Below are 9,741 nucleotides of genomic sequence, written 5' to 3' on the forward strand. Positions count from 1 at the left end.
TCTCCTTCTACTGTACAGGACTTGATCCATCGCCATCGTAGCTCATCCAGCTCATAACATGACTCTCCCCGGTCTTCTTACCACCATGGCCTCCATCCAGATTTGGATGCATCACTGATCCATCCGCTGTTTGGCGAAGGCCGCCCTGGCCACTACTGTTCACTCTGGAGGGACTGGGTGTTTGCCGGGGAGTGTTAATCGAAGAGCGCTCGGCGTTGAGCGGAAGCTCGGCTGGGATGTGGAATGCAGGTACCTCTAGCTCAGGTTGCTTCCCGATTGGGTCGGGCGTTGAACCCAGCATTTCGGGGCCTGGCTGGATGGGTGACCAGGGCCGCGAGGGTGAACACGGATCGCTTCGCTTGTATGCAGCATGTCCGTCATCGCCTGCATTGTTCGTCCCAGGGTACCACAAAGAATTATGGTCAGCGTCTCTGGATGCAGGAGCGGTTTCTGTGCAGAGCGATTAGCCTATATGCAAGGTCCACTGCAACTAACCGCTAGGAACATCCATAGAAGTGCCCGAAATAACGCTGGTCACGGGCAGAGGGATGATCATGCGGTCAGGGAGGTACCGCTTAGAGGCACCTTGTTGGGATAGCTTGGTTGGAAGGGGGTAACTTGGGCAGAATCCCATGACTTACCACTACCATCTTTATCTTGGAAAGCATTCCCTGCGCCACTCGCATCAACTCCTTGCAATCGCAGATCATTGTCCTGCTCAGTCACCCGTACTTTGTCCTCTGTGCGTCTCTTATGCCATCTGAGTACGAGCAACATCAATATCAATGCAATGATGGCCCCAATGATAGCTCCAACGGTTCCAGCAGCGACTGCTGCCGTGTTTGAGTGCGAAGACGAGGAAGAATGCACCGTCGCAACTGGTGCTGATGAGGTAGCTGCGATAGGAATTGCTGTATGAGCGGATGTAGGAGGAGGCGTTGAACTTGCTTTGCTGGAAGAAACTGTTGAACTTGTTTGACTGGAAGCTGGGGGGAAACTCGAAGAAGAGCGTAGATTTCTGGAAGAAGTTGAGGGAGTTGAGGGAGTTGAGGAAGTTGAGGAAGTTGAGGAAGTTAAGGAGGTTGAGGAGATTGAAGAGGTTGAAGAAGTTGTCTTGGTATGAGCCGTACTGGTCTTTGTGCTGGTCTGAGTCGACGTAGCAGCAGCAGCAGAGGCTGAGGATATAGCAGCAGCTGAGAAAAGATTCATTGTCAGTTCGCGTGTGCCTAGAGTCTGTACAAATGATAAGATATCATCATTATTACTATGGTCGCAAGATGCTTAGTAGATTAGCCCTCGAAGTAGCCTGTCTCATCGCAAACAAGTTTTTAAAATGAGTATTCAGGAGGACATGCTGGTTGAGCGGCCCTCTTCGTGTACTTGAGTGATTAAGAGACGTATGGCCTGGCCGATAGGGTTTAAAAGAAGAGCGCTACTCACCAGATGTGGATGCAGCGGCTGCCTCCGACGAGGCACTGGAGCAAGGATCCGGACCAAAGCAGCCATAGAAGAAGTAGCCGGGCAAGCCGCAAGTAGTGTTGTAGAATGATTGAGGAGCACAATTTTCGGTTTCAGAGGCGCGCTTCGTGTACTTGACTGGCACTCCTTTGCACAATCAGACACGCAAGGCCTGGTGGGCGAGGTTCGAAAGAGAAGCGTCGCTCACCTGATGTGGACGCGGCCGCGACTGTTAGACCCTCGCAAGGATCAGCTACAAAGCAGCCATGTGATTCCTGATTGGGGTCGGCACAAGTCTCGTCGTACCATAAGGTTCCAGGAGGGCACACTGCTCCTTGAGGAGATGTCGGGGTACCGTCCCGCTTCGTGTGCTTCGGTCTGACTTGCTTGGAATTGAAAACACCCATGGCGTGACGATGTTTAAGGGAAAAAGAGAGTTACTCAGTTCACACGAATTGGTTGTGGGATGTGTGGATGTGAACATGTGAGAGAAGTGCTGTTGCTCGAAATTGCAGTGTCACGTCGAAGTGACGAATTTACACGGCAGCGGCTGAAAGACTGCCATTGGCTCGATCTCGACTATTTAAGATCCGCACTGCATACTGCCAATTCTAAAATCAGGTCCTGATTCTTACAACGGCTCACACGAGAAGTATGAAAGCTTGGAGTCTTACTTCGAGAGCTTTTCCCCGAAAAGCACATGCAGGTGTAGGTGCCATTGATGACCCTCCCCACAGTCCTTTTCTTGCATTATGGAGGCGTTCGAAAATCAAATATGCCAGTCTCGACTTTCTCTCGCATTGAGCTTCCAACGGTGGACTTCGGTGGACTTCCCAGGTTCCATTTGAAACCTGTATTTGACTCATTTCTTCTTGCTTTACCTTCCAAGCCTCATAGACGCTTTCGCGTAGTTATGCAAAGCTCTCAAAAAGACCTGATACCCAACCCCAGTGTTATCTTGCATGTGGTAAACCTCGGTCAATCGAACTTGCCAAGGGGGATAGCCCTGCAGTTCCACGCTTGGTCCAAAAAGCACAAGTAGATCCGGCTCCCCCATGACACTTTCCGTGATCTCCGCATCTACCAAGTCCAAGGATATGTCAGTTGGGCACAACTTCTTCCGCTGCGACATCTCTGCCAGGGTCTTGGTCAAGTCTACAAGAGTTGAGCGACCATCTTCGGCGGAAAGGAGGAGTATCGAGAGATGGCCTAGGCTCCGTCATCAGCCCCTTATGCGGAATAATGCATAATAAGGTTGACGTACCTGATAAAATAGACACACCACCCTCTTCAGAGCTGCCACCATTCAGATAAGAGGGTACGTGAGGCGCTCGAACCTGGAGAGATGGTATATAACGTCCAAAGTAATTGTGCAGTTTCTTGGTGACAGTCCGATGAGTTGTTGGAATGTAGGCCTTCAAGATACCTTCGTCAGATCAGCATCGCCATATCTCTTCAAGACGATGGATCATACCGGTCCTTTCATATACGCTGAGCATCGGTATCCCCACGCAAGAACACCATGCCGATATCTCTGCCACCTCATCCATCAAAGCCCCCAAGGCCGCAGTGCCCCTCTCCTCTCCTTTCAATTCTAGAATCACACTCAGATGCCCCGGTATCCTGCTGAGATTCTTCACGTCTTGCCGGATAAGCTCTGGCGCTCTATGATGGTAGTAAAGAATGGCAAAGACGCGATCGAGAAGGATATGATAGGTCTGCCGTATCCGGATGTAGACCGAGAATAGCGTATGTATTATTATGAAGACGAGCAGATGCAATTGTTGTTTTAGGAAAGTCTTGACAGGCTGCGACCTTCGTTTTCGAAGAGCTGGAGCTGGAGTCCTGCTCAAAGGAGGCGCTGGAAGGTAAGGGTTGAGCAGATCCTCCCTCTGCTCGGGAGAGAGGAAGCTGCCTTTGCTTCGAGCATCTTGCCGATATATCTTTGTCTCTCGAGAAGCGACCATCTTCAAATAAGGGACAGGTGAGAAAAAGGCGAGCGAGACAGTATATCCGCTTCCCAGAAGAAGTGGTGCTACGAGGCACACTGGAGTCAGCTGTCAGGCACCGTGGTTGATACTAACAGGATGAGCAATCGTAGTATACAGAGCATCTTAATGGTGCTGTCAAAGAGTAGCTGTGCCTATAAGTCAGGTGCGGCGAAATTCCGCACGCGGCAATCCACTGCCAAGCTCCTACTCTTCGATCAGCTCCAACAGTGCACCACAACTCGAACTATGATGCTACTCGTGTGGAGGTCACAGTCTGTCTGCTAATGATAGTGATTGCTTCGTCACCAGCTCTTTCTTAATAGCAGAATGCCAGCCACCTCAAGCCAAATCTCAAATTCTCACCCCCCTTCGACTTACTCCGCTAGATCAGTATTTCCCCAGGCACCCATCTTCACCCTTGATACCTTCTCAGATCGTGACTTCATTGTCAAAGACTTTGTGGAAGCTCTTTCCGACAGCGCCGTTCCTCCCAATCGCAGATCCGGTCCAGCGCATCAAAGCAATGCATTCGACCCAAAGCCCCTCATACGCAGCTTCGAGCATGCCCTCAACCGAATGGGCGATCTCTCCGGAGACTTGGAATCAAAGGAAAATGAACTGTCGGGGGCAGTACGACGAGCAGAAGCACAGCATAATACCAATGTCCAAACTTTAAGCCGAAGGCTTGAACAGACTGTCAACTCGTTCAACCTTCTTGATGCATCTCTCAATGGGGACCAGTATGATAATGGAGGCAATGAGGTGGTGAAGATTGGTGAAAAGCTTGAAGATCTTGACAGGCAACGGCAGAGGGCGCTGGATGCGAAGTTTCTGATCCAATGCTGGATGGAAGTCAGCGAGCGTGGCGAGCTGATATTGCTGGAAGACATCAGGCGGCAAGGCAGCGGGGAGGGCAAGGTTCGATGCGCACGTATTGCCCGACAATTGATGAGAATCAGTCAACGACTTGAGCCTGAGAATTGGACCCATGTCAACGGCAATGCAAAAGAGGTCAATGGCGTCAATGGTACCTACGGAAAGGACTACGATCGAAAAAGGCGGCATCACAACACCAGAGAGCTAATTGAGAAGTTCTCTGAAACGCTGGAAAAGGATCTGCTCAAGTCTTTCGACGACTTCTACCGAAGGGAAAATTTCGAGGGGATGCGAGAGTGTGCCAACGTTCTTCACGACTTCAACGATGGTGCAAGCGTCATTGCAGCTTTCGTCAATCAGCACGATTTCTTCATCCAACGGAACCAGCTCATCACGGACGAAGTTGCTGGAGATGCTGAGACTTGGGATCGATTGGCAGATCCAGATGCTGAGCCTCCTAGCGTTGAGCCCACTCTTCAGTCGTTGATCGACGAAGTCAAGGTTGTCATGCAAGAGGAATCGATCATCATCAGGAGAGCATTTCCTTACTCCGACCAAGTGCTGGGAAAGTTCCTACAACGCATCTTCCAGCAATCTGTACAGCAGAGGCTCGAGATGGTCCTCGAAAAGGCCAGCACTATTTCTTCGCTTGCTTTTCTGAGATCCTTGCAAGCGGCTAGGGCCTATATCAGTACCTTGATAGACGACCTAAAAGCCCACGGCCTTACTGAGCATCCAGAACCAGCTTCGCCGCAAATTGCAATCATTCTCGATCAACAATTTGACGACTTATTTGTACCATATTTTGTTGGTTCGTCATACATAGAGCGTGAAAAGAGGAGTTTGGAGGAGTTGTATTCGTCGCTATTGTTCAGATTTACTATCTTTCACGTAAGACCTTCCTATCGTTCTGATACCGAGACTTCTCGCTGATAATGGTACAGTCTCGAAGGCGCAAGATACCCACCACGTTCATGAAGTCTTTAGCCAAATCAGGCAGTGAAATGTTAGCATCTGCTCGGGATGCGTACGTGGAGCGTTTAGACTCATCAGATTTGGCTCCAGCACAAAAGGCCATGCTTCTCAGAGTGGCAGGCTTGAAAGACTCGGAGAGCGCGAAAACACAGACGGAGATTGAAGTTACAGAACAAGACGGTGTTTTGAGTATCGACAATGCTAAGCGTATGCTGAAATGGCTTGCCGAAGCCGTAGGACGAGGTTTGGAGCTCAGTGGAGGCAATGAGACCCCAAAAGATGTTTTCGCTCTCCTCCATCTCTTACTGGGAAACATGGGCGAAATATATCTCGAGACGGCATTGGACTCGTAAGTGCTACGTCTACACCTAGTACGCTCATTGGTCTAACAACATGCCAGCGCAAATGACATCGCCGCCAGCCAGGAGACAGCCAAGAACGAGCCGGATCTATCATACCTGATCGGCCTGCGCCCAGCTATCGGTATTATGAATCTAATGAATACCTGCATCAGGGCTGTGCTCATCCCACTGGCCTCTGCCAACGTAATGATACGACGCGACATGGAGAAGACCGCCAATCTTGCCTTAGACAGAGTGGAAGAGAAAGTCAACAGTATCATGCAAAGATCCATTGACGTTGTCATCACATGGGTTACAAAACTGCTCGCTCGTCAAAACAAGACCGATTTCCGGCCTCGAGATGATGCTTTAGGCGGAGGAGGCGCATGGCTCGAGCAGCTTCAGACGCCGGTGCGTCCGATCTCGAGCATGTGATCCCCTATCCCAGCGCTAATACAATCATTAGACCTGCCTGTCCATCTTCCAATTCCTAACCCGCATCTACAGCCTCGCCTTAACAGCCCTCTCCCCTTCACCCAACCTCATCGCCTTCCTCACCGAACTCGCCACCACATTCCGCACCCTGCTCCTCGAGCACTTCAAAAAATTCTCCGTGAATGCAGCCGGCGGTATCGTGGTCACGAAAGACATTAGCAAATATATCGAGTTACTAAAAACTTGGGAGCTGGACCCCAGCTTTGAGCCGAGTTTTGAAGTATTGACCGAGATTGGGAACCTTTTCGTGATAGGGCCGGAGGCGCTAAAGGAGAGGTTGAGGGGGAAAGGTGGTGCAGGAGTAGGTGGAGGTGGTGGTGGGGCGTGGGAAAGAGGAGATATGCGGCCATACGTGCTGAGGAGGGAGGATGCTGGGAGTGTGGGGGTGCAGAGTGTGCTCAGTGCCTTGTAGGAGTGAAGACCTTGTGAAGAGCGCGTGTAGATTTGGGTTAGTCGGCGTACAAGCATGGCATTCGCAGCGTTATCTTAGAAAGAGCGATAGATACCCATTTGTTCGTCGAATAACTACCTTGAAGATTCTTACCTCTGTGCTTATGTTAACACAAAGATTTCTAGTTCAACCCTCTGCGGTTTTGATACACCGTATTTACTCGCCGTGTCCGCCATGAACAAGCGGCGAACTTTGATAGGGCTGAAAATCACGGCTTTTCTCCGGCTATTTATCTGAATACTCAAGGGAGATGCCTCGACCTCGCACAAGATTAGAACCAGAAGACGAAAAACGCCAGAAGCCTTTCGTATCACCGCAACATAGACTGCTACTCTTTGATACAATGTCTTCTTCCAACAACATCTTCTCCCTCTCGGGCCAGTCCCTTAAGCTCGACACTGCCGAGCACATCGAGCCCCACCTCAAACCCTTGATCGCCTCGAATACAGTCACAGAAATCCACCTTGGCGGCAACACACTCGGCGCTCCAGCCTGCGAGACTCTCGCCTCAGTGCTCAAAACGAAGATAACGCTCCAAAAGGCCAAGCTAGACGACATATTCACATCGCGCCTGCTCTCTGAAATCCCCCCAGCGCTCTCGTCCCTCCTCACGGCCCTCCTTGAGTTGCCGAACCTACATACCGTCGATCTTTCTGATAATGCTTTCGGCCTGAACACGGTGGAACCACTTGTAGACTTTCTGTCGAGACATGTGCCCCTGCAACATCTCATATTGCAGAACAACGGTCTGGGTCCCAACGCGGGTACACTGATCGCCCACGCCTTGATCGCCCTCGCCGAGCGCAAAGAAGAGGCCAGAAAGTCTGGAAAGGCGGTACCAGACTTAGAGACGGTAATATGCGGCCGCAATCGGCTCGAAAGTGGCTCGATGTCTGCGTGGGCTAAAGCATACCGAGCGCACCGGAAGGTCAAGATGGTCAAGATGGTGCAAAACGGCATTCGCCAGGATGGGATCAGCCTATTATTGACAGAAGGATTGGTTTGGTGCCAAGAGCTTGTAGTACTGGATTTGCAAGATAATACTTTTACGATTACCGGAGCCAGGTCATTAAGTCAAGTTGTTGAGGGATGGAAGCAGATCAGAGAGCTGGGGATTGGCGACTCCCTATTAGGCAGCAGAGGTGCCGTTTTGTTCGCTGAGGCCCTAGGCAAGGGAAACAATGGGCTGCTGGAGGTATTGAGGTTGCAGTACAATGAGATTGACTCCAAGGGGGTGAAGGCCCTGCTAGTCGCGGTGAACGATAAGCTGGTGAAGTTGAGGAGGGTGGAGCTGAATGGAAACAAGTTTTCCGAGGACGATGAGCCTGTGGAAGGGTTGAGACTGCTGTTGGAGGAGCGGAAGGAGAAGGCAGGCGACGCAGAGGGGGAATGGGGATTGGATGAATTGAGCGATCTGGAGGAGGAGAGCGATGAGGAAGATGAAGATGAAGATGAGGACGACGACGACGAAGCAGAAAGAGAGGAGCAAGAGGAAGCGGAGCACAAGAGGGAAGGTATCTTGAAGGATGCGGACCAAGAAGAGGCCCAGAAAGTCAGCCAGAAGAAGGATGATGATGTGGATGCTCTGGCGGATTCCTTGGGCAAGACCGAGATCTAGACCCGGTTCCTGCTACCTCGATAGATTTATTCCCCCTACCTTCTGTTGCCATCGCGGCGCACTGCCTATCCAGTCCCTTATCGATATGACATCCAGACCACTGTTCTGGTACAAGTAGCAGGCAAGCTGCCGAAAAACTATCTTCCTAAGGAACCGAGGCCGACAATTCGCTTGTTGGCCAACAAAAGAGGTTTGGCGTTTGGGCTGCTGATTCAGTCTTGTTTGTCCGCCTGCACCCCGCCATCGACTCACACTTCAGCATTCTTCTTCCCACGATATTGACAGATTTTCGCAATGGCTGTGTTCTTCCCCATTCTCCAGCACTTCAACAACCTCCAAAAATGGCATTCGCCCAATACCGGCTCCAAGTGATACCACCATGACCGAGCTATCCAATCTCAATATCATCATCACAGATCGCCTCGTTCTCCGTCCTCTACGTCCTACCGATAGAGACGCGATTCGCTTCTTACGCTTCAATCCCCAAGTCGTCGCTGCATGCCTTGCACACAGAAAGGCAGAGACAGGGGCGGAATTTGATGCGTTTCTGGAGCGAGTGATGGAGGGTGGTAAGTGTGTGAGTCATTGTGTTGAGCTGCGGGTCTCTTCCCAGAGTGAGGGCGAGAAGGTGGAAGCAAAAGAGCAGAAATTGACGCAGGATGAGGGAAACGAGCCCAACAGTGCGGATAAGAAGCATAGAGAGAATCATATCATCGGCGTCATGGGTGCCCACCGCGTCCCAGAGATCGGCTACATGTTCCTACCTGAGTATTAGGGGAAGGGCTACGCGACTGAAGCTTTGAAAGCATGGATGGAGTGGTATTGGATAGCGTATCCAGGAGGCCATGTGGAGAGGGAATATCTGAACGCGGTTACGTGGCCAGAGGCGGTAGGTAGCCAGAATGTGTTGCAGAAGTGTGGGTTTATGTTCCTGCATAAAATTCAGCAGGAACTGGAGAAAAATGGAAAAACAGAGGAAAAGGAGGATAGTGGTAAGGAGGAGTATGTCATGCTTAATCTTTGGATTGCTGGGAGGCCACCTTCGAGGACGAACAGTTTAGCATCCAGCTAAGCACTAGGGGTTTTTTTTAAATGCGATCACGCATTGGCAATGTACTCGAAAAGGTTACACCTAGAACGAGGCTCGAATGGTAGGTAATCCCTCAGATGAAGTGTCAATTTCCTGTGCCGAGTCTCAGTCCATTTGGGGTATTAAGCCGGTAACATTACGAGTCGTGGAAACCCTCCAACCAGACTGTTTCACGGACGAGAACTTGGCTTCTCATGCCCAAAAACTCAAAGTTCTATCGATTTTCCTCCCAAAAGATGCTAGTTTTCCTGGCAGTGCGCCTGCTGGTCACGCACGTGCGCAGCCAGTTATGCTACGTTCTCACCCGACATGAAACCTTCTCTAAACCTGGCCTCGAGTTCTCCAGGGTCGGCTTCTATTCACCTACGAAAACAAAATGAATACACATTCACGCCGTCGCCAAAACCCTCTTTCTCGCATGACATTGTTATGTTCCTCTCTCCTGA

At 50.7% G+C, this 9,741-nt stretch overlaps 5 protein-coding genes across 5 annotated transcripts; 3 read left to right on the plus strand and 2 right to left on the minus strand.

The window, feature by feature from the left end:
• Positions 1–7: 7 nt before the first annotated feature.
• HO133_003425 (uncharacterized protein) lies at positions 8–1,865 on the minus strand (the record flags this gene model as incomplete). The annotated part of the gene is made up of 5 exons (XM_037294347.1): positions 8–450; positions 642–911; positions 964–1,146; positions 1,441–1,605; positions 1,667–1,865. 5 exons carry the CDS (start codon positions 1,863–1,865, stop codon positions 8–10), a joined length of 1,260 nt encoding a protein of 419 aa, XP_037149728.1.
• Positions 1,866–2,335: 470 nt separating this feature from the next.
• On the minus strand, positions 2,336–3,425 carry HO133_003426 (uncharacterized protein; the record flags this gene model as incomplete). Its single annotated transcript, XM_037294348.1, has 3 exons — positions 2,336–2,667; positions 2,723–2,884; positions 2,933–3,425. 3 exons carry the CDS (start codon positions 3,423–3,425, stop codon positions 2,336–2,338), a joined length of 987 nt encoding a protein of 328 aa, XP_037149729.1.
• Positions 3,426–3,776: 351 nt separating this feature from the next.
• On the plus strand, positions 3,777–6,548 carry HO133_003427 (uncharacterized protein; the record flags this gene model as incomplete). Its single annotated transcript, XM_037294349.1, has 4 exons — positions 3,777–5,216; positions 5,270–5,649; positions 5,701–6,052; positions 6,108–6,548. 4 exons carry the CDS (start codon positions 3,777–3,779, stop codon positions 6,546–6,548), a joined length of 2,613 nt encoding a protein of 870 aa, XP_037149730.1.
• Positions 6,549–6,837: 289 nt separating this feature from the next.
• HO133_003428 (uncharacterized protein) lies at positions 6,838–8,205 on the plus strand (the record flags this gene model as incomplete). The annotated part of the gene is made up of 1 exon (XM_037294350.1): positions 6,838–8,205. One exon carries the CDS (start codon positions 6,838–6,840, stop codon positions 8,203–8,205), a length of 1,368 nt encoding a protein of 455 aa, XP_037149731.1.
• Positions 8,206–8,584: 379 nt separating this feature from the next.
• HO133_003429 (uncharacterized protein) lies at positions 8,585–8,980 on the plus strand (the record flags this gene model as incomplete). The annotated part of the gene is made up of 1 exon (XM_037294351.1): positions 8,585–8,980. The coding sequence occupies one exon, from the start codon at positions 8,585–8,587 to the stop codon at positions 8,978–8,980; it is 396 nt and encodes a 131-aa protein (XP_037149732.1).
• Between the last annotated feature and the right edge of the window lie 761 nt (positions 8,981–9,741).

The sequence above is a fragment of the Letharia lupina genome (genome assembly GCF_014066315.1).
Source record: "Letharia lupina isolate WasteWater1 chromosome Unknown contig_17, whole genome shotgun sequence".
Taxonomy (NCBI): domain Eukaryota; kingdom Fungi; phylum Ascomycota; class Lecanoromycetes; order Lecanorales; family Parmeliaceae; genus Letharia; species Letharia lupina.